The following is a 22236-nucleotide window of genomic DNA, read 5'->3' as shown; positions in this document are numbered from 1 at the left end:
AGTAAATTATAACATTTGTATCTGAATATAAATATCAAGATGTTATTGAATTATCAATCTGCTGAACGATTGGTTGGTCTTTCTTCAATTTTATTATCATGTTAGGTATTAACTATTTTATTAATGCTTAATATGATAACAAATAATATATTATTATCTTGTGTAATATATTTATTATTTTATTATATTTTTAGTATATTATTTTATTATAGTATTTTTATTATTTTATGTAATGAAGTATGAAAGTGCATCGAATAACTCAATAAGATAGGTGTTGCACAGGTATTTGGAAAACTAATTATTTTCAAACGCAAATAATGCAAATAGTATGATCATTAGGTTCGTCGAATTTGTTTTTTCATGCAAATGTATTGGGAAAAGATATGCGACTCCGTGTGGAAAATTACTGACGATCTTAAAATCTCGTAAAAGATCATCTTGAGAAAAATTGATTTCTGCCATTCGTAACCTTTAAGGTCTAACCTCTTAAGACATTTTTTCAAGCAATAAATAATGCAGATATTTGAGTGATTCTATTTAATTGAGACACCCTCTATAATTCGTCCTATCTTATCTATACAGTTGCAATTGTAACATCGTTTATGACTGTGCGTGGAGAGAGAAAGAGAGAGAGCGTGTGGGATACACACATACACAGAGCAAGACGGTGCAGAAATGCATTAGTTAAGAGAAGATAGAAAGATAGTGGAAAGGAGAAGGCAATGTACGGTTTGCTTATATATGGACGGTCGGTGAATAACAAATGGTCGACATGTTTCATCAACGATGCGGTCACCGTGTAACTTTGACAAACAACAATTGCACGGCAATACGAGATTTCTCAGAATATAACCATGGATTGGTGCTCAGCGCAGAACCGCTTAAGGATGACGAGCTGTTCGAAGTCCGCATCGATAAAAAGGTACCGAGTGGCGAGCTTCAAACTTACCCACTTTGCTAGTACATCGCTAGTTCGCACATCTGTCAAAACGTTGTTTACTACAATGTTGATAACTTGAATTTTTATCGTTGAATCATTGTTCATATTTAAGATCTACACGTATACCATGCTCCTGTTCCAAAACATATATATTATCAAAAAATCAAGTTGTTAGTACAAACCGATACTTTGTTCCCTGCCCTTGATCATTATTTTTAACGACTTGCTTGTAAATTTACCGCTTTGTTAAATTTAAGATTAATACACATTCGTGAATTACAGCCTTAAGATTTAATTATCTTTATAGAAATACAATTGGCAAATAAATGTGCCGATAGAAAACTGAAAATTTTTACATACAGTATTATTTTGTATGAAATTATTTGTTGAGTTCAAATAATGTTATGCAGATGACATCATGGAGTGGTAGTATAGAAATTGGTGTGACGGAATGTGATCCAGAAATAATAGAATTGCCAGCTTGTGCCACTAATCTTCGTCAAGGAACATGGATTATGTTTGATTCTGGTATAATGCATGATGGAATAAGGACAGTAGAAATGTATGGAATGGATTTAAACGAATTACAAGAAGGAAGTACTTTAGGAGTAATGAGAACATCTAATGTAAGTTTTTTTTTGTATATATATATAAATCATTATATATATATATAATCATTATATATATATAAATCATTTTGTATATTAGTATTTAATGCTTGTTTTAAATAATTATTTCATTCACTGTTTGTTTTCTTTTAATTACAGCATGAATTAATATTTTATATCAATGGTGTCTCTCAAGGAGTAGCTGTTTCCAATATTCCAGAACGCATCTTTGCAGTTGTAGACATGTATGGTGATTGTGTGCAAGTGACTATAACTCACCCACAAATTGCCTCTGTCCTGTGCAATGAGCCAAAAGACGAAGTTGAAATTAATAATGATTTTGCTCTTGGAGAAGCATCTAATTCTTCTACAACTAATCTAGTCGCTAATTTGAATGTTAATTTAAATGTTAATGTTAATGTTAATTTACCTAAGAATCCAACTCCTGCAGCTATTAGAGAGGATAGATTGAGGTTTCACGAAAGAGTTGGTTCACTTGTAAAGTTGACTAACAATGCCAGAACTGCAGAAAGGCGAAGACCTTTAGACGAATTTAATAACGGAGTTGTAATGACTCACAGGCCATTAAGGGATAATGAATTATTCGAGGTAAATCAGGAGAATAAAAAATAAGAAATATGATCTTTAATGCATCAGAATTTATTATGAATTATATTACCATAGGTACGAATTGATAGACTTGTACATAAGTGGTCAGGTAGCATAGAAGTTGGAGTTACGATGCACAGTCCAACAGCATTAGAATTTCCAGCAACAATGACTAATATGCGATCGGGAACAACGATGATGTCTGGGTGTGGAATTTTAGTAAACGGGAAGGGAACATGTCGCGAATATGGAGAATATAATTTGGATGAATTAAGGGTAATTCAAATGAAAATGAAATAGTACTATTAGCATTTTATATGTGGTACAATAAAAAAATTTTTTTAGGAAGGTGATAGAGTAGGCATGATAAGACGGAGCAATGGAAATCTTCATTATTTAATAAATGGATTAGACCAAGGGATTGCCGCCAAAGTACCTGTAGGTGTATGGGGTGTTATAGATTTGTACGGTATGACAGTAAAAGTAACAATTGTCGATCGTGATGAAAGGGAGGAACAAAATTTAGTTACTAGACGAAATACGTTGCAATTGCAAGGTTTGAGTGGTAAGTGTATAATACCAATCATTTTTTTTTATATTATTGATTTATCATACAATATTGTGATAAATTTTCCAAAAAACTTTATTATTTAGAAACAGAAGAAGAACCGCCAGACAGACTTATGTTTCATTCCTGTTGTGGCACACATGTGGAAGTGATTAATAATGGACGTACTGCACATAGGCCTAAGTAAATAAAAATTTCTTTAGCAATACATACAAAATTTTGCTGAAATGTATATATAAAATGTATATTGTTTTTTTAGCGTAATGGACGATTTTAACAACGGTGTTGTATTAACTTCAAGACCATTAAAACCAAATGAATTATTTGAAGTGAGATTGGATAAAATTGTAACAAAATGGGCGGGATCTATCGAAATAGGAGTTACCACTCATTCCCCTACTGAATTGGAGTTTCCTTTTACTATGACAAACGTTAGGTATGTAAAATAATATTTACAATTTGTCTTAATGTATTTACATTTTCTTAAATTTATGTTAAGTTTATCGCCCGTATTATTGCTCGAAGGTGGTCATGTCCCTTGCAGATCCGGCACATGGATGATGACAGAAAATGGGGTCATGCATAATGGCACTACGATAATAGATCAATATGGGCAGAATCTTGATCGGCTACAAGTCGGAGATCGTGTAGGCGTAATGAGGAAAGATAATGCAACATTGCATTTTTATGTGAATGGTGTTGATCAAGGAGCTGCAGCAATGAATGTGCCTGAGAAGATCTATGGTGTCATAGACCTTTATGGGCAGGCAGCACAAGCAACTATAGTTGACAATACAGATTTCTACAGCCCTACTACAAACAATTCAAGCTTTAGCAATACAACTCTGTATAGGTTTGTAAACTCCGTTTATTTTCAACTTTCCGCCAATCGAAGATTAAATATGCAATTGAAGATATTTATCATTAATCACTTTTTTCAAATAGTGACTTGCGATTTCATCATATACATAGTAAAAATGCAAGGATAGTAAATAATGGGTTGACTGCATTGAGGCCTAGAGCTTTAGGAGAATTCAATGAAGCCATTGTGATTGCAAATCGTGCGCTGCGTGATGGCGAAATGTTCGAAGTGACAATTGATAAAATGGTTGATAGATGGACAGGAGCGATTGAAGCAGGTATATATTTAAAAGTATAATTCATATTTTTTTGCTTATTAGGATGTTAGTAAGAGAATATATATATATATATTTTTTTTAGGCGTAACTCTTATAAGACCTGACGAATTAGAATTTCCATCTACAATGACGGATATCGATCATGATACTTGGATGTTGTCTGGATCTAACGTTATGCGAGACGGTGTTATCTTAAGAAATAATTATGCCTGTGATTTGGACAAATTAGTAGAGGGAAATCGCATTGGTATGATGCGATGTTCAGACAACAGTTTACATTATTATTTAGATGGAGTAGATCAGGGTCCTGCTTGTACGGGAGTACCACCGCATGTCTATCCTGTGATTGAACTGTACGGACAATGTGTTCAGGTATTCCTTTATAAATGCGAAATAATAAAAAGCATGATATGTTTTTTTGTAGATATAAAATAACAAATAGCGCGATATATTATTTATGTTTATCAGGTTACAATTGTACAACCGGAACGTAGAGATCCAACGACACAACAGTATTTGCCATCGGAAAACAGCACTAGTCAGCAGCCTACGTCTGTAATTCAACTTCAAGCTCAGGCAGAAATAATGCATAAATTTCATGAATCTGTTGGCTTAAATGTCCAATTAAATGCCGATAGAACAATAGCAACTAGATGTAGGGAATACAATAATGCTATATTATTAAGCGAGGTACCATTAGAGAATAATGAACTTTTCGAAATTGCCATACGAGAAGTTGCTCGTGAATGGAGCGGTTGTTTAAGATTAGGTATTGTGAAAAATGAAAGTGGAAACTGGTTAACATCTATGAATCTTGTCCCTGGAATGGGATCCATTTCAACAGATGCTTGGTATTTAACAGGTAATATTAGATATTTATTTAGGACTCTTACTTGAAATTATTTTATTTTAAAGCAATATTAGAATAAGATAAATATAATATATATTATATCATTTTAATACATCTAATAAAAAATCTAATGTATTTAGGTAATGAAGTAAGACATAATGGATATGTTTTATGTATGAATTACTGTCCAAGTTTGGAATGGCTGCGTGTTGGTGATAAAGTTGGATTAAAACGTACGCACGAGGGTAACTTGAAATTTTATATAAATGGAGAGGACATGGGCATAGCGGCATCAAATATACCGGAAATGGTGTACGCTGTAGTTGATCTTTTTGGTAGTACAGTGACTGTAAATATAACAAGTAGTAAGCAACAAAACAATGCAGTATCTCCAAATGCTAGCTTGAGATTGCAAGATTCGTTGGAATTATTGCTAGATCCTATGCCACCAGTTTTACGAAAGTATGTTTGAATTAACTATATTTAGGATATTTGTGTTTTTGCCTTTCTTGATATTTGAAAATATACAGTACCATTATTTCATATGTAGTGATACTGGAATGGACACATCTGTAGATGTATCTGAAGGAAAATTAATAAACGATGCAGCACTCACACCGACACAGTCTGCAGCTCATTTTATAGGCGAAAGTGATTGGAGTTATGAGTTTCATGAAAATCATGGTAGAAACATACAACTGGAAACTAAAACTTCTGCACGAAGAGTTGCAAGTTATAATCAAGGTATTATTTCTTTTTAAACATATACCTTTATTAGATCTGACATTTCCTATATCCTATATCTAATATATATATATATATATATATATATATTTTTTTTTAAGGAGTGGTAATGTCTAGTCGTCCTTTAATAAAAGGCAAGCCATTTTTAGTAAAAATAGAAAAACTGAACAAACGATGGGTTTCCAATATATTTTGTGGTGTAACTTGCATTTCACCCGAAAAAGCAAATTTTCCTTTAACCGCTCTTGGTTTTAAAAAATATTCTTGGATTATTTGTAGCGATTGGATATCACATAATGGCATCAGGGTAAGTGTTAAACAAATTGATACAACACTTATACGCCATACATTAATGTATATATTAATACATGTAAACACCATATAACATGTATTAACAGATTTTATACTTATTACTAGGTAAAAACAAAGTATGGAGCTACTCTGGAAAATCTTCACTGTAATTCAATAGTAGGTTTATTTATTGATGATGACAACAGACTGCACTTGATTATCAATGGCGTAGATCAAGGCGTAGCTGCAACGGATTTGCCACCTTATGTTTATGCTGTATTTGATCTGTACGGGCAATGTGAACAAGTTTCCATTATTGCAAATAATGTAGAGGCATTCTCATCTACTACCGATAATACTGTAACGTCCGTGGAATGTATAAGGACGAAACTGGAAGATGCGGAAAATTCACGAGAGAAAGCAGACTTAGAGTGTCATGAAAAAGAAAATGTCATCGCAGCTGCTTCTTCGGACTTATCGTCTTCTACCTCGCCAAGTGTTCCAAGTCAATGCAGTTCAAACGCTAAGGATGATGACATTGTGGAATATGCAACGTGTAACAACGATAATGTGCATTTAACAAATAATATTGAGAACAAAGCAGTGCCCAGTATCTCAGACAGAAATAATTTGGATTCAAACTCAGATATGAATCACGATACAACACGAAGTATTAAGAACAAGATTTACGATAATTCGAATCAATTAAATAATAGCTCGATATTAAATAGCCAGTCAGAAAATTTGAGTACTAGGAACGAATGTACAAATGTAGAGATAAATAATGCAACTAATATTAATATTAAAAATGGCACCGCAAACAGCACCAATAACATAACTAACTTAAACACTAATGCTAATAATGCAATAAACGAAAGCATAGTATCTAATAGTCAAGGAAATAATATAAGTTCCTCGCATCAAAACAATACATCTGTTAATATATTAAGCTCGTCTCAGACATTCTCGTCTCAGACTACATTGAGTAACGTAACATCTGATATTTCGAACACTGTTTCTTCTAGTTTCAACGAAATGCGTTCAAACATGTCCTGGAACAATACAATATCCGTTGATAATTCCATCGGTGGAAATACAATTTTAGGGCAAAATACAGTGTCTATTCATAATGCGCCATTATTGCATTCATTGCTACCGTCCACACCTCTTGGAACAAACATTATATCCACAAAAAAGTGTGAATATTTAAAGGCGTGTATGAGATTGAAAAAATCATTGGTTTTACCAGATGAATTCTTTTCTTTAGAAGATGTACTTTGTTATTGTAACAATTGTTACAAAGTTGAAGGAGATAGTGCAATTTGCAAAAAGGGTGAACCACCGGCAGAATTCGCTGTACCGATTGGGTGGACGAGATTTCCATTGAAACAAAGTATTAACGCCAATCAAATTCCACAGAGTACAACTGATAAATGGCATGTTGCTTTCTATGGTATACGTCTAGATGCGATCAGGTAAGTAGAATAAATAGAATTTGATAAAAGAAACTTTTTACATAATATATAGTTCTATGTATTGTTTTCAGATTGATTCTCGATACAGGAGAACTTATGACAAAAGAGCAATTGGACGTGAGTAATTTAACAATGAATATAAAGACCGAAGATCAGAATCCTCAGGTAGTCTTCTCTCCTAGTATAAAATATGCAGCATCCGAGGAATTTAGTAAGAAGTATCCGTAAGTATTTTCATATATAGCAATGATTAATTATTATTTTAAATTATTAATTTTTCATGTTTCATATATATTCAGATATATTGATACTCAATCAAATAAAAAGTTGAATGCCTCAACAGCATTTCAACTATTAGTGAGGCCTGGCTCATATACAATTAATTCTGGTGGTAAGGATGGCGATGACCCGCAGTTCGAATCTGTTAAATGGGCTACCAAAGAAGCTGGAGCTACAGTTATTATGGCTCTCTTAGTTCACCTCGATGGATTTTAATTTATATAACATGAAAGTGATAGAAATAGTTCGGCAATGCACGAGAAATGCACTTTCGTTTACTAAGGTTGATGAATGTACATAAAGATTGTATAACGTAATATAATTACCGTAAGATAATTTTTTTAAATCTATTTTTTATCTTGAATTATTCCGTCGAATCTCCGCTGTGTATATTTACGTTGAATTGTATATTATAATTGTATATTAAGTACTCGACGATAGAGATCGGTTTTCGTTAAGATCTGTTAAGATTTTCGTTACCTTGCACTTAATTAAATATGCAGTATTAAAGAAAGATTAATAATAGATGTAATTTATCGGCTATGGATCGAACAAATTTGTAACAATCAGTTCATTAAAGTATACAGTAGCGCGTATATCGAATGCATATGTATTATGTTACACGTTTAATGTAGCTACTAGTCTAGGTTCACAGCGGTAAGGATTATGTCGAATGAACTCCAAAGGTTCGTTGCTACATTAAAGAAGCACCTTCAACCCTCAAGCTTAACGCCTAATGAATATCAAATCTTTAAGTATTAATAACACAGGTAAAAAATTCTCTCTCTCTCTCTATCTTCCTGTCTTTCTTTCTGTTTTTTAAAAGCACGATTTCACAGCATCTATAAAAAGATCTGTATAATGTAGAGATGAAATAATATCACTGTAAATCATATTACGAAGTAGAGAATTCAAGAATTAAATATCTACAAAATTGAAAATATTCTCGGAAAATATAATAATTATATTTTCAAATACGCTGCTTAGAGTTGTAATTTTTCTTTGTGAATATCATATGCATTATAAATATATAAATAATATAAATGGAAAGAAAATGACGAGTGTCTATCTTTCGCAAGCAATTCATTCAGTTTGTTATTATTATTCATTTTACTTTTTATTTTATTTTTTTTTAATATTAATTATTTTTTAATTAGAAGAACAAAATTGTTACGAATTTTATAATCTTCAGTAATTATTTATGTACACTACAATTATTTATACTATAAAATAATATACATTTTATCATATATCATTTAAATAAGCATTTAATTTAATGTGTATATGTAGAATAATTTTCTAATCTTGTAGACTTATTTTTTCGTGTATCAAAAACTTCAAGAAAATCGTAAAATATCAACGAGAAACATTTCAACAAAAGATAGGATTCCTTTCTCTTTTATTTTTTCTCCAGTTTTCTTCAATATTATTGGAGCAATACTTTCTTTTTCTACACCCAAATTCGAACATTTTGGTCCCAGGAGCAAGTAGCAACAGCCATACCATTTCCAGAAACGCTGAGTGATGTCACTCGGTTTTCGTGACCCGTTAAAACACCTTTAAATAAAAGATAAAAATCTTAGAAATTCTTATTCACAAAAATTATCAATATTTTATTTATTTATTTATTTATTTATTTAGTTTTAATGCCGATAACAGGATATTTACCATTATGTACATTTTTCAATGTATCCCATATATGAATGGAATTATCATCGCTTCCACAGAATATGAATCTTCCGCTGAAGGATAAACCGCAAGATGTGTATCCAGGATTTGAATTTGGAGGCTTAAACGTAGCTAACTGCTGATCTGACCTTAAGTCCCACAATCTCGCCGTTTTGTCTTCCGATGCCGTTACAAAAGCATATCCCGAAGGATGATACTAGATAAAAGTAATTCTTAACATTGTAAGATAGATAATCTTAGAAATTAAAAAAGTTATATATATATATAAATATACATTTAAAGAAAGTTTTAAATAAATTTACTAAATATTAAATATAGACATAAATAAATCAAAAGTAAGCTGCAATAAAATATAATTTCTATACTAACACAAACAGAGTTGACATCAGCTTCATGCCCAAAGAAAGTTTGCTTCGCCTTCTCTTCCCTTACGTCCCATAGCTTGCATGTTCTGTCCACTGATCCGGTAATATATGTGTTCCCGTCTGGAGCTAAACTAATACTAACCACATCTCCAGCATGCGCGCAAAAGTCGGTAGTCTTCTTGTTCGCCTCCAAATCCCATATACAACTAAAAGAGTGTTGAAATTACTAAAAAGAAAGTGACTATTATGTATTGTTGCTTTATAGATGCGGATACATTTTCATGTCACCGGATCCAGTGATGATCCTCTTGTCCTCCAAGAATCTGCAGGATGAGAGGAAACCTTCGTATCCTAGTAATTCTCGAACGATTTTTGCCGATCCCGTTGCGTCACGATTGTTCACATCGTAGACAGTGCACATATTGTCCATACCACCGCAGGCAACGAAATTCCCCGAGGGTGCAAAAGCTACCGACATCACCCACGCCGAACGTAATGGAATTACCTGAACTTTATTTCCAGTCCACGAGTCCCAGATGATTAATTTCCCGTCTAGCGAGCCAGTCACGCAATGCCTGAAAAAAAGTGATATCCATTTTGATGGCTCGAGATTGGACACGATCGTTACGGTTGATTTCGCGGGATCAATGATCAATACTGACCTACTATCACCGCTATAATGCACCGAATTCACTTTGTTAATGTGTCCCTTTAGCAACTTTTTCGTAGATAATTTAACTTTCGGCGCATCTGGCACGCTGCTACACGATTCCTCCAATGTTGCATCTTGTTGCTTCTTTTGATCTTCCTGTTATTAGCAAATGAGTTTTTAGTTGTTATCAAAGAGTGAATTTGTTGTAGCGTTTCTATTCAATTACTGTCGAATGTTTTTTTTAATACAACCTTGCATTTGTTGATCAGATCTTCTAATTCTTTTTTCAAAGCTACCGTCTCCGCGTCATCCTTCCCCATTTTCTGGCGTCTTGCTTCACTGTCAAAGGTGTTACTTTATTGCAAAACTACTCGCGGATCTGACGACGATGATAGACGTACGGATACTGCGAACAAATTTTTATCAAAATGTAAAAGAAGCCTCAGCATCGTCTACATTGCTGTCCCAGTAATCGTATTAAATTAACGCTTGATCCTATTTGTTAGGCATTAGTTTGGCTCTCTGACCTAACTTAATTACCTACATACACGATAACCCTCATTCCTTTATTCCAAGTACGTAACTCTTTCTTTTCTATTTCATTTTTCATTGTTTATTTATGGATGTATGTACATGACAATGTAAAACTCCTTCTTTTTTTTTTTTAAGAAAAGAAAAAAAAAGAAGAATGTCAAAGTTACAGGAAGTGGAAGGAAGAAAAGAAGAAAGAAGTGGTTACGGTATCGGAGTCCTTACAAAAAGTGTAATCCGTTGCGCTTTCGAATTCCATTTCACCTATAAATGATTCGATTTGTATAGTTCTATGCAGTTTTATCGGTTTATCGATCGATGATAGATCTAACGCAATGAATTTTTTATATTAAATGAATGTGAATCTCGAAAACGCATATAATTTCTTTTATTCGTTTCGTAGTTTCCTTAATTTTTGTTTAATAAATATAGAAAATGGTGTACAAGAAGGGAAATATTATACTGATTAGTGTTTTAATGTTAAATAATATTGCTGTTAACGTCGTAGCCAAAGAAGTTTATTTCAATTTGCCTCGAAACGACAATGAAAGCGCGGCATGTGTTGAAGAATCGACAAACATATTCAAACAGATCGTCGCCAAATACTATAAAACAAGTACAAACTCTTGTGATAGAAACGCAAAAAGTAAAGGTAAGAGCAATAAATTGTATTACATTATTTATTATATATATCCATTATAATTTTATATTATTTATTATATATATTCATTATAATTTTATATTATTTATTAATATATCCATTATAATTTTATATATTATTAAAATAATTACACAATATTTTATGCAATAGTTTTAAATTATAAATAAACAATAAAATGATTACAAATACAATAAATAATTACAGAAAATATTTTTGCCAATATTTTTAACAATATTATATATTATACAATTTAACAATATATAATATTGTTAAAAAATTAGCAACTTAAACGTTGTAAAATATTACATATAAACAATAGTGTAATAATAAACAATTAACAATAAATATTGTAACATACTCGAACAATACTTGAACATTCAAATAATTCAGGAAGGGTTGCCAATCTCGTTCGGAATTTTATCAAGTTGGTAAACGACAAAGTGACATCTTCGAAATATTATCGGCAATGTCGATAACTACGCGACGAAGATATGCGAGTTGTTTCGTGTCTCAGCTAAACATTACTTAATTTTTTGCTAATAGTCGAAACACGAACAATGCACAACAAAATCTTACTTTTAATTTAAATTCTACATTTGAAATGAGAGTGATGCACACTGCGCATTGACATTTTCGACACTGTGACTCCGTGTTACTCCTAATGTTACTTAAAACAATTAAGACTCGAGGTACAGACTGGTGACACACAACAAACGAATTAAATCGCTGTTCGTGCATTGTATGGTCAAAGATGTTCACCGAAATTTTATCCGGAATGGTAAACGAGAGTCAAGTGCCGAACGTAGTCGTCGAAGATAGTAACTTTCGTTCAAAAAGCGTGGGAGTAGCGACGAATTTGCTTTCTGTTCTTCATGGCTAGTCTTAACTAGTGCTGTGTGCATTTAACACGCTCGTCCGCGCGTTTGTGGTCCATTCCAATTGAAAATGCGTGCCAGGAACATTGGATGCTGTGTTTTTTGGTGTCTGTTCCTAACCTACCACGTGGTTAGCGAGACCCTGCCATCAATAAACAAAGACGGTAACAGTTTCATTCAACATTTTCCAACAATTTTATTAGCATCTCTGAAACAGAAAAGATTCAAGTTATTCAAGTTAATCTGAATAAAGAGTTCCAGAGAGGATGTATAAATTAGATTAATCACAGATGTTTGTCTTGCCATACTTAGTTATTATTATTTTCCCTTAGATTGTACATGATCAATTAAAGGGAAACACAGAGAAAAAATATTTTTTGTTGTATTTGTTATTGTTTTAAGAAAATTTCTTTCGGCATCATTTTATTATCATTGTGTAATAGTTCTATTCAGCATTTTTTAAAAATTTTATTAATACTTCTGAAGTATAAACAAAATTTATTCGAATTCGATCTGAATGAAGAGAAGTATAAGTTAGATCAATTATAATAAGATCGTTTTTAGTTATTTTAGTTGTTTTGTTATCGTTGGATTGTGATCAATTAAAGGGAAACACATCGGAGAGAGTGGAAAATATTTTTTTATTTGTATTTGTTATTTTGTTTTAAAAGAATTCTTTTTAGTATCATTTTATTATTTTCTACAATATCTTACAAATTACGCTATCTATTCGTCTGAATTTCATACGCCTGCGCGAAAGTTATTTTTTGGGGGAAATTTATCTAAATTAAGTGAAATTAAAATCGTAACATTATAAAATGGAAATGTACACATTTTTTATATTAATTTATATATTTTTATATAATTTTATATTTACATTTTTTTATAATACATATACATTCTTTTTAATGATTTTATAATTTCTGCTAAAATAATTACACTTGAATTTATAAAATTCGTTTTTTTAACATAAGCCCTGGCACAGCTGACGTAAGTCGTAAATGAAATCTCTCGACGATTTTATTCACTGGTTTTCTCCGTCGTTATATTTGGCAAGTGAAATTCTCTTACGGTCACGTTGACCGTAAAAACGATGAAACCTTACGACTCCTGCGGTTTTTGATCGAACATTGAAAATTAATTTATTTTTTACGTCAGCAGTACGTAGAAATAAATGATTTTATCTTGCTTATATCAAGCACCGATTTGAAGTCAACTCTGACCCCTTTCAACTTATTCATTTACAAGATCATTATATTTTTATCCGTGACACAATTCGATCATGGAAAAGGGAATTACATCACCCTTAGTTAGAGAATGCCTTATGTTGTGATTAATATAGCCCGCGCAAAAATTAGCATTGCTAAAGATTATTTACAATTTACAATTTATGGAATTCAAATATGCGGTCAATTGATCATTGAACTTAATTAACCTTACAAACAATAAAAATAGGAACGATTTATAAATATAAATCGTTGTACATATTGAGTACATGTTCACTTATATATTTGATTGACGCACAGTGTAGTTAAAAAAATAATTAGAGCAATAAAGATAGATCGTATCTGGAAGCAGATATTGTGCGTTATGTATTCACCATTATATATTCATGAATCTCTACAAAGATGTCTCCTTCGATGTAACGAAGAAGATGTAATAAACGGTTTCGAAATATCTCTTTCATTATAGCTTTAGTTAAGTGTCACGTTCAATGTGTGAAATAATTAATTACAAAGAAACAGTACGTACTTTACAGTTATTACGATGCATTCAATGCACAAAAAGAATGCCTAACTGTTTATTTTTCTAATTTAGTTGTCTCTAGCTTGACAATAATTAGGTGATGCGTGCGCGTGCACACGATATTGTTATCTTTTCATTTCCGGTTAGACGAATATGCGGATGCACGGACAGAGATGCCTCTGTTTCCAACTTTTTAAAATCTCTTATCATCGTTACAGCAATTTTTCAATTTGTTTTTACGAAGAAAATTATCCCGATATTTTCGTGTAAATTTAAAAATTCTTATTATTAAATACATTATTTATTACGTTATTTATATGTATCTATATATTTATTAAATATAAATATTTAATATTAATATTTATATTTAATTATATATAGGTTTATTAAATATAAATATTACACTTTTTGTGCTTTATTCGTATTCTGTAGAAATAAAATTAATTTTAATATCTTGTTTCGTAATCGGTACGGACTCTACTTAAATTTTGTAATAATAATGGCTTTCAGTAATTGAAACTGCGTCCAATGCGAATCCAACGCGTTTCTCTTTTGCCGAGAGATGACGTGACACGTACTATATTACGTTGGAATCATGATGTCATGTAGAAAATGTAGCGCTTATGTGAACAAGGCGTTCGCCTGATTTTTGCTTATTCAACTCGTATGTTGATACTATGTCGCTCAAAATAGACACGTAAACTTCTCCAACGCTGGGGGAGCTATTTTAAAAAGAAGTAGCAACGAAATAAAATTTCACTCATTATCAGAGTATTATCGAACGTATTACCACGAACTGATTGATTTATTAATCATTTAATTCTTCAAGTGCATTTGAATATTTTGTATATATCGTTTGAAGTTACATGCTTTATAAGCCTTTAAATTTTACGTTTTGAATTCAAATGGAACGACAAAGGAGAAATAAATGATTTTTCTTTTACGTGTATTGAAATATTGCACAATATTGTGCGTTTTCAATTTCTCTGCATTTGTCTTGAAATACGAGAATCTGAATATTATTGAAATTGTTTGTAGATGCACTGGTGTATACCGTCGCTACGAATGAAACGGATGGTTACAAAAGATTCCTCAGATCGATCAACGTTTACGAAATTCGTCACAATTTGAGGGTTCTTGGTTTGGGGGAAGCTTGGCTCGGTGGCAATGTAAAAACTAGCGCAGGGGGCGGATATAAAGTAAATCTTCTGAAGAAGGCACTCGAAGACTACAAAGATGATGATCAGAAGATTATTATATTTACAGACAGGTTTCTTCCACATGTGATTTTTTTTCTTAACTTGTTTAACCTCTTGCGCTGGAATGACGTGCCACGCACGTCGAGAATTTTTGCCCCAAAATTGCGAAGTATTTTCTCAGTTTTAAGTATATTTAAGTATAATCTAGGCAAAACAAATAATAAATTTATTATTTCTCAATAATTTCTATCCAATGATATCGTACCGACGAGTTCAAAAAGAAAACGATGATTTATTGTGTACGGTTTGGTCGCTCGTTATGGTCCGCAATCAGTTGCCAGCGCAAGTGGTTATAACCTTTTGCGCTGGAATGACGTGCCACGCACGTCGAGAATTCTTTGTCCCAAAATTGCAAAGTATTTTCTCAGTTTTAAGTATATTTAAGTATAATCTAGGCAAAACAAATAATAAATTTATTATTTCTCAATAATCTCTATCCAATGATATGACCGACGTGTTCAAAAAGAAAGCGACGAATTATTTTATACGGTTTGGTCGCTCGTTATGGTCCGCAATCAGTTGCCAGCGCAAGTGGTTAATTTTGCGACCGATATTTTCATAATTGCTCTCTGCATTTTAGTTACGACGTAATATATTTAAGCGGCTTGGCCGAGATCATCAACAGATTCAAGAGCATGAACGCTAGAGTTCTGTTCTCCGCAGAAGGAAACTGCTGGCCCGATAAATCGCTGGCTTCGAAATATCCACCCGCGAGCCGAGGGAAACGCTTTCTAAATTCCGGTGGTTTCATAGGCTACGCCTCGGACATTTACGCGATTTTAACGTACGCCCCGATCAAGAACAAAGACGACGATCAATTGTTCTACACGTTGGCATACCTCGACGAGAAATTAAGGGAACGTCACGAGATCAAGCTGGATCACAAGTCTGAGATATTTCAGAATCTCTATGGTGCTGTAGGTGAGTGGACGAGTGAAATAAGATTAAGCAAATAAAATTAATAATTTTTATCATTTCCCTTTTGCAGCTGATGTAGAATTAAAATTCGAGGGTGGCAAAGCCTCGCTTTTAAATACTGTTTATAATACAGAACCATTGATACTCCATGGAAATGGTTACAGCAAGTTATCGCTGAATTCCTTAGGAAATTATTTGGCTCACGCGTGGAGCCCGGAAGAGGGATGTATAATGTGCTGGGAAGGAATGATAGAATTGGATAAAGCAACGCCGAAGTCGTATCCGATTATATTAATTGCTATATTTATCGAACGGCCGACTCCTTTCTTGAACGAATTTCTAGCAGCAATATATCGGCAAGCTTATCCAAAGTCGAAGTTACATTTATTTGTGCATAATACCGTGACGTATCACGAAGATGTAGTTGATAAATTTATAAGCAAGGTCGGGAAGGAGTATATTAGCAGTAAACAAATCTCTGCGAACGATGCCATGAACGAAGTTGATGCAAGAAACTTAGCCATGTATGTATCAGAGATGCATTTTTAACTAAATCACTTTAAATTCATTTATATTTCAAGATAAAAAAACCGTTCCTCAGGGACTATTGCTTATTAAAGGAGTGCTCTGGATATTTCTCCATTGATTCCGTTTCTCATCTAGACAACGAACACGCTCTGAAGCTTCTAATAGAACAGCAGCGAGACATTATCGCGCCATTACTGGTCAGACCATATAAAATGTGGAGCAATTTCTGGGGGGCTATAATGGACGATGGATTCTATGCTCGAAGTTTTGATTATATAGAGATGGTCAAAAACGAACGCAGGTAAATGGCAAGAATATTTGACAAATTTCCCCTTTTAATGCATACTACGTTATATTTATTCCATCCAAATTACGTGTGTGCAGAAATTATACATTTCGTGAGAAACTGTTTCATCTCCCTTTGTCTCTAATTTTAAACTATGTATATATATATATATATATATATATATGTGTGTGTGTGTATATCTTAAAGATAGTAATTTTCAATTTCATTTATATTCGTGCTAAACTACTTAAAAAGAAACATAAATTTAGTCGAAAGCAATGGAGAAGTCAGTCTTGAAGGATCTTCGATCAATACTGTACATGTTATCGGCTGTACATTCGTAAACTCCAGCATCCATTTGGGTCGCAGGATCTATTTCCAGTTTCGATTTCACTTTGTCCGTGCCAATTTGCCATTCGTGCACCTTCGTACGTAAAATATTCATCGTTAATCATCGTTAAATAGAATTTAATCATCAGCAATTAGGATTATATATACTGACATGCAGATAAAGATGTGTATAGATCTCAGCACCATCCTTGAACCATGTGATGTGCGGTCGTGGATTTCCACGTGCTACACAGAGGAAGGCGATTTTGTGTCCTAGAACGTACTCTAAGTCGAAGTGCGATGCCAATAGTATCTTCGCTCCCTAGACAAACGTTTTTCGGAAGACACTTGAGATTAAATTAGGAGAGAAACTGCATTACCTTGGTCTATGAGTCTACGTACATTGTGATTATTATAATATTGATCACTCTCTGGATCACGATACTTTCCAGTAATAGGCAATCCTATTTGAACTCGCGATCTGGTTTTTCCTCTGCCTCGTCCTCTTCGTCCAAAAGTTTCGTGGCTATTTAATAACAGTACGATCAACAAAAACAGCATCACCGTAGAACGTGGCATAACGACCTGAAGAGAAACTGGAAATCAAGCCAGCGGTTGAAACTGCAGAGAACAAATGATTCTGTGGCGATATGTCGCAGATACACACCGAGTACAAGCAACGTATGACGATCACACGGAACTCCGATGTAACTAACAGTCACCTACTCATTACTCCCCTAGTCTTCTCTCCTATCTATTACAGATGTATAGGCAAATACTGCTGAACTGCATATATTATACGTGTATGTGCTGGTATTACTTCGACACCTATTACAACTCCGGCCATCATCGAATTCCAAATGGCCTAACTTAATTTATTAATTTTACATAGCGACGACGAACGAAATTAATTCGAATGAGATCAAGATTAAACATGACAAGGATGGATCGTATTGTTGCTTTCTCGCTCGATCTGCGATTTAAGGAAATGGTAATTGGCTAGATAAATTTGTGATGATACGTATTTTCAACGTTTTATAGTTTGCGCTATAGATGCTATAGTACCACCCTTGTGAGAGAGCCAATTGTGATTTAATGAACAAGAGATGGGGGAACTGTAAATTTCCAAATGTGTCTCAATGCTTTGGAATTCTTAACAATTCGTAGGATTCATACGTTAAAGAAAATAATAAAATACGTTCTATTTTTTTCTTTTATTATTATTATTATTTTTTTTAAATAAAATGCTTTTAGTGTTATAAAAGTGTGAAATTTAACGCTAATAGAAATAGTTCTAAGTAAAGTCTACGTGTATAATTTTTAAGAAATTGAGCGTGCTGCTTAAGATTAACTTTTCCGCTACAGTGACAAAGCAGAGAGATTGGAGTGATGGTTAAATTTAAATGTTGTAACTACGATAAAAGAAAAAGTACTGATTTTAATAGGAGATCATGACATAATCCGTTCTAAAGCCGCGACGATCAACCGCGTATTGATTGTCCGCTTGGCATTCATAATATCCCGCATCTTTTTGAGTAGCAGGGTCGATTTCCATCTTTGACTTTAACGTATCATTACCAACAGGCCACTCGTGCACCTGCAACACACACACACACACATACACATACGTGTTTTGCAATTTTTTTACAATTTACAAACATTTACAAAACATTTTACAATTTTTTCAATTTTGCTCGCAGAAACTTCATCGCGAGTACCTGGAAGAATTTATGATGATACAATTCGATTCCATCTTTCAACCAGGTGATCTCGGGTCGTGGAAATCCAGTGGCCATGCAGAAAAACGTGATCTTCCTTCCCAGCATGTAGTCCAATTCGAAGTGCGAAGCTTTTACTATCCTTGCCCCCTGGAAATTCTTCGATTTGAGCAATTGAGTGGTTCCAGTCGTCTGCTAATGCTTTTCAACTCACGTCTTTGTTTTCATAGTAGTTGGCACTGGCAGGATTTCTATGTGGAATCAGAATAGGCATCCGAGATTTGTATACTCTTCCGCCACCGCGCCTGCTGCCACCTCTGCCTCCTCCACCTTTCGCCGCGTCTGTGCTCACCAATAATGCAGTGAAAAAGAATAGGCACAAAAGTCGATATCTCTCCATTTGTTCTACGGTGATCATAGAGTTCTCAATGCCTCTTTGAAACGTCAATCTTTCCATACACTTTACATAAAGAGCCTTGTGACGATGTACCTTAAGCTTTTCAACTAATTTCAATTGTTTCTAACTTGGAATATTTTTTAGGTAACTTTTGCAAAACGATTTGTATGATAGGGATGGTCGGATTGTATATATTGTATAACTTCACCGAAAAACAATTGTTGGTGAGAATAGTGATCACAATCTCCAGATGCTTACCGGCTACACGGAACTGCTACTTTCGACAAGTGGTTAGGCTAAATCTTTGGGCTTCGCCTGTCCCTACAGCCTAAAATATGAATGGACGGTGGGCATGTCGTCATTGGTGACAGAGTTATGAATCTCAATTGGATAATTATGCATAACCCATTGCCAGTGTGTTCATCGGCCAATCACGGACATCACAGTGATTGCCCCGCGAAATATTGTCTCGCGAGACTAACAAACAAGTTTGCTGGTCCCTTCGGTCGTTTCGCGTCTGCTTCTTCGCCGACCTTGAAATCCTTGAGAATCGCAGATCGATTGGATACCCACACACGTGCTGTCATTTGTTAAAACGATCATTTGTACGAATTTAGTTCCTCGTATGGATTATTCCTCTTTGTTACAATGATTACCACGTTGCTTTAAAAAAAACTTTAATACTTGAAATGTTTTAATATTAAAATACTTTAAAATATTATTAATATTTAATAATAATAATAATAATAAAATAATATAATATTTAAAATACTTTAAAATGATACACATGTGTATAATATATTGTACAATATCATTTCAGGGGACTATGGAACGTTCCATTTATTAGTAATTGCTATTTAATTAATGCAACACTAATAAGGAACAAAAACACCCGTCCGTCTTATTCAGAAGGCGATTTGGACGCAGATATGGCTTTCGCTTACGCTAACAGAGAACGGTACATCTTTATGTACGTCACTAATAGACTCGATTTCGGGCATCTCGTTAATCCAGACAATTATGACATCACGCTCACTCATCCGGATTTATATCAAATTTTCGACAACAAACTGGACTGGGAGAAAAAGTACATTCACGAAAATTACTCGGAGAACTTTAATCCGAATCGGACACCAACGCAGGTAAAAAAGCACATTTTTTACACATGTTCTTATGGAATTTTCAATATTTATAGAATTCTCGATATTAACTCAATTTTCCTTGCAGCCTTGCCCAGATGTTTACTGGTTCCCCATAGTCAGCGAGAGATTCACGAAGGAGTTGATTGATGTTATGGAAGCGTACGGGAAATGGTCGGATGGATCAAATCATGTACGACAATTTATCTTTGCAGTATCATACCGTTACAATAATCGCAAATCAGTATATGATTTTCAGATAGAACAAAATTACAGGATAAACGTTTGCCTTATTCCTAGACAATAATAAAATAATTCTCCCAACAGGACCCGAGATTAACGGGTGGTTATGAAAACGTACCAACCCGTGATATACATATGAATCAAGTAAAATACGAGCCACAGTGGCTGTACTTTTTAAAGGAGTATGTTAGACCACTTCAGGAACTTGTGTTCACCGGATATTATCATGATGTAAGATGTTTGTTTGTTTCTTTTTTTAATACGTGCATTAATCATTTTTAGGATTCACGTATCGAAGGTGGATACGAAGCCGTACCAACACGAGACATTCACATGAAACAAGTCGGCCTCCATGAATCTTGGTTAAATTTCCTTTATGAATATGTTAGCTCCTTACAAGAGCGTGTTTTTATAGGATACAACACGAACGTAAGAGTTATGAAAAACAGGATTTATGGGAGTAGGTTGTTCATTGGTTGCACAACGTTGTTCACCTTGATTTATGAATTAATGCACCGTTGCACAAATGTCAAATTGGAAGTAATTGTAAATTGTATCGCATCGTTTCCTGTCAGTGGAAGGCTTCGTATTCGAATTCGTTGCAGTTTCTATAGATGTATATAGCTAAATGCACATGCAGTAGTTGGAACAGATCGGTACATTACAAATAAATTGGATATCAGGGTTTGAATGAAAGATATTCTGCTTCGTTTTGAATAGTATATTGATGGAAAATTGATACAAATGAAATACTAACTGATTCGTAATTTAAATTGACAGCCACCACGGTCACTCATGAATTTCGTCGTAAGATATCGTCCAGATGAACAACCATCGTTGAAGCCACATCATGACAGTTCAACCTACACCATCAACATTGCTCTAAACAGGGCAGGAGTGGATTACGAAGGTGGAGGTTGTCGATTTATCCGTTACAACTGTTCTGTTACGGATACGAAACCAGGATGGATGTTGATGCATCCAGGAAGATTAACTCATTATCACGAAGGACTGCGAGTAACCAGTGGGACAAGATATATCATGATTTCATTCGTCGATCCCTAATCGATATTATGGACATTAGGAACACGATAACTGAACGCATAGAGAATGTTCAACTGACTTCTTATACTTGTGAATCTGTCACATAGTATTATTAGTTTGAAACTTAAACTGCCGATGCAAACAAAATGTGCATTTAAAAAAAGATGAAGTTCTTGTATCGATGTTATTTTTTTAATGTAAGGAGAATATTCGAGGTAGTTAACTCTAAGTGTTTGTATGGAAATAAAATGTTGATTCACACTTGTATTTAATATTATTGCGACATGGCCATTAGAGTAAGTCAGATTTAATTTTTATGTCCTTTTTTTATTATTATTGTTGTTGTTATTAT

At 33.6% G+C, this 22236-nt stretch overlaps 4 protein-coding genes across 7 annotated transcripts; 2 read left to right on the top strand and 2 right to left on the bottom strand.

The window, feature by feature from the left end:
• Nucleotides 1–294: 294 nt before the first annotated feature.
• LOC122538207 (immunoglobulin domain-containing protein oig-4-like) lies at nucleotides 295–19955 on the bottom strand. Of its 3 annotated transcripts, XM_043672085.1 has the most exons (6): nucleotides 19276–19955; nucleotides 19062–19211; nucleotides 17746–17928; nucleotides 17516–17665; nucleotides 17179–17437; nucleotides 295–310 (listed from the first exon to the last, which is right to left on the bottom strand). In XM_043672085.1, the coding sequence occupies exons 1-5, from the start codon at nucleotides 19516–19518 to the stop codon at nucleotides 17279–17281; spliced, it is 885 nt and encodes a 294-aa protein (XP_043528020.1). In that variant the 5' UTR covers nucleotides 19519–19955; the 3' UTR covers nucleotides 295–310; nucleotides 17179–17278. The 3 variants fall into 3 exon arrangements, with proteins under 3 accessions (XP_043528020.1, XP_043528018.1, XP_043528017.1); XM_043672083.1 differs by lacking the exons at nucleotides 19062–19211; nucleotides 19276–19955 and adding an exon at nucleotides 18011–18222; XM_043672082.1 differs by lacking the exons at nucleotides 19062–19211; nucleotides 19276–19955 and adding an exon at nucleotides 18011–18218 and having other exon boundaries at nucleotides 17746–17939.
• On the top strand, nucleotides 558–8099 carry LOC122538200 (neuralized-like protein 4). Of its 2 annotated transcripts, none has more exons than XM_043672073.1 (17): nucleotides 558–922; nucleotides 1351–1566; nucleotides 1708–2157; nucleotides 2233–2433; nucleotides 2503–2722; nucleotides 2812–2908; nucleotides 2985–3161; nucleotides 3270–3578; nucleotides 3671–3864; nucleotides 3947–4236; nucleotides 4333–4726; nucleotides 4855–5176; nucleotides 5265–5458; nucleotides 5560–5765; nucleotides 5876–7224; nucleotides 7296–7448; nucleotides 7524–8099. In XM_043672073.1, exons 1-17 carry the CDS (start codon nucleotides 764–766, stop codon nucleotides 7717–7719), a joined length of 5127 nt encoding a protein of 1708 aa, XP_043528008.1. In that variant the 5' UTR covers nucleotides 558–763; the 3' UTR covers nucleotides 7720–8099. The 2 variants fall into 2 exon arrangements, with proteins under 2 accessions (XP_043528008.1, XP_043528009.1); XM_043672074.1 differs by lacking the exon at nucleotides 558–922 and adding an exon at nucleotides 959–1110.
• LOC122538206 (guanine nucleotide-binding protein subunit beta-2) lies at nucleotides 8886–10637 on the bottom strand. Its single transcript, XM_043672081.1, has 6 exons — nucleotides 10461–10637; nucleotides 10220–10365; nucleotides 9833–10132; nucleotides 9562–9763; nucleotides 9172–9388; nucleotides 8886–9060 (listed from the first exon to the last, which is right to left on the bottom strand). The coding sequence occupies exons 1-6, from the start codon at nucleotides 10527–10529 to the stop codon at nucleotides 8954–8956; spliced, it is 1041 nt and encodes a 346-aa protein (XP_043528016.1). The 5' UTR covers nucleotides 10530–10637; the 3' UTR covers nucleotides 8886–8953.
• On the top strand, nucleotides 11865–22145 carry LOC122538201 (procollagen-lysine,2-oxoglutarate 5-dioxygenase). Its single transcript, XM_043672075.1, has 9 exons — nucleotides 11865–12440; nucleotides 15061–15292; nucleotides 15862–16202; nucleotides 16270–16723; nucleotides 16801–17028; nucleotides 20279–20600; nucleotides 20686–20790; nucleotides 20925–21071; nucleotides 21621–22145. The coding sequence occupies exons 1-9, from the start codon at nucleotides 12347–12349 to the stop codon at nucleotides 21903–21905; spliced, it is 2208 nt and encodes a 735-aa protein (XP_043528010.1). The 5' UTR covers nucleotides 11865–12346; the 3' UTR covers nucleotides 21906–22145.
• Nucleotides 22146–22236: the final 91 nt, after the last annotated feature.

The sequence above is a fragment of the Frieseomelitta varia genome, unplaced genomic scaffold (assembly GCF_011392965.1).
Source record: "Frieseomelitta varia isolate USP_RPSP 00005682 unplaced genomic scaffold, Fvar_1.2 scaffold_975, whole genome shotgun sequence".
NCBI classification, from domain to species: Eukaryota; Metazoa; Arthropoda; class Insecta; order Hymenoptera; family Apidae; genus Frieseomelitta; species Frieseomelitta varia.
Note: the sequence above shows the minus strand (reverse complement) of the source record. Positions and strands in the feature narration are given on the sequence as shown.

Coding starts and splice junctions, on each gene's coding strand:
- LOC122538206 (XM_043672081.1), bottom strand. CDS start 10,529: ATGGGGAAGGATGACGCGGAGACGGTAGCTTTGAAAAAAGAATTAGAA. Junction 10,133..10,219: donor CATTATAGCGGTGATAGTAG/GTCAGTATTGAT, acceptor ACTTTTTTTCAG/GCATTGCGTGACTGGCTCGC. Junction 9,764..9,832: donor GGATCCGGTGACATGAAAAT/GTATCCGCATCT, acceptor ACACTCTTTTAG/TTGTATATGGGATTTGGAGG.
- LOC122538207 (XM_043672085.1), bottom strand. CDS start 19,518: ATGGAAAGATTGACGTTTCAAAGAGGCATTGAGAACTCTATGATCACC. Junction 17,929..19,061: donor ATCATCATAAATTCTTCCAG/GTACTCGCGATG, acceptor GTTTCTCTTCAG/GTCGTTATGCCACGTTCTAC. Junction 17,438..17,515: donor ATACACATCTTTATCTGCAT/GTCAGTATATAT, acceptor TTACGTACGAAG/GTGCACGAATGGCAAATTGG.
- LOC122538201 (XM_043672075.1), top strand. CDS start 12,347: ATGCGTGCCAGGAACATTGGATGCTGTGTTTTTTGGTGTCTGTTCCTA. Junction 20,791..20,924: donor GGTCGGATGGATCAAATCAT/GTACGACAATTT, acceptor TTCTCCCAACAG/GACCCGAGATTAACGGGTGG. Junction 21,072..21,620: donor TCACCGGATATTATCATGAT/GTAAGATGTTTG, acceptor TTAAATTGACAG/CCACCACGGTCACTCATGAA.
- LOC122538200 (XM_043672073.1), top strand. CDS start 764: ATGGTCGACATGTTTCATCAACGATGCGGTCACCGTGTAACTTTGACA. Junction 923..1,350: donor AAGTCCGCATCGATAAAAAG/GTACCGAGTGGC, acceptor AATGTTATGCAG/ATGACATCATGGAGTGGTAG. Junction 2,158..2,232: donor GGGATAATGAATTATTCGAG/GTAAATCAGGAG, acceptor ATATTACCATAG/GTACGAATTGATAGACTTGT.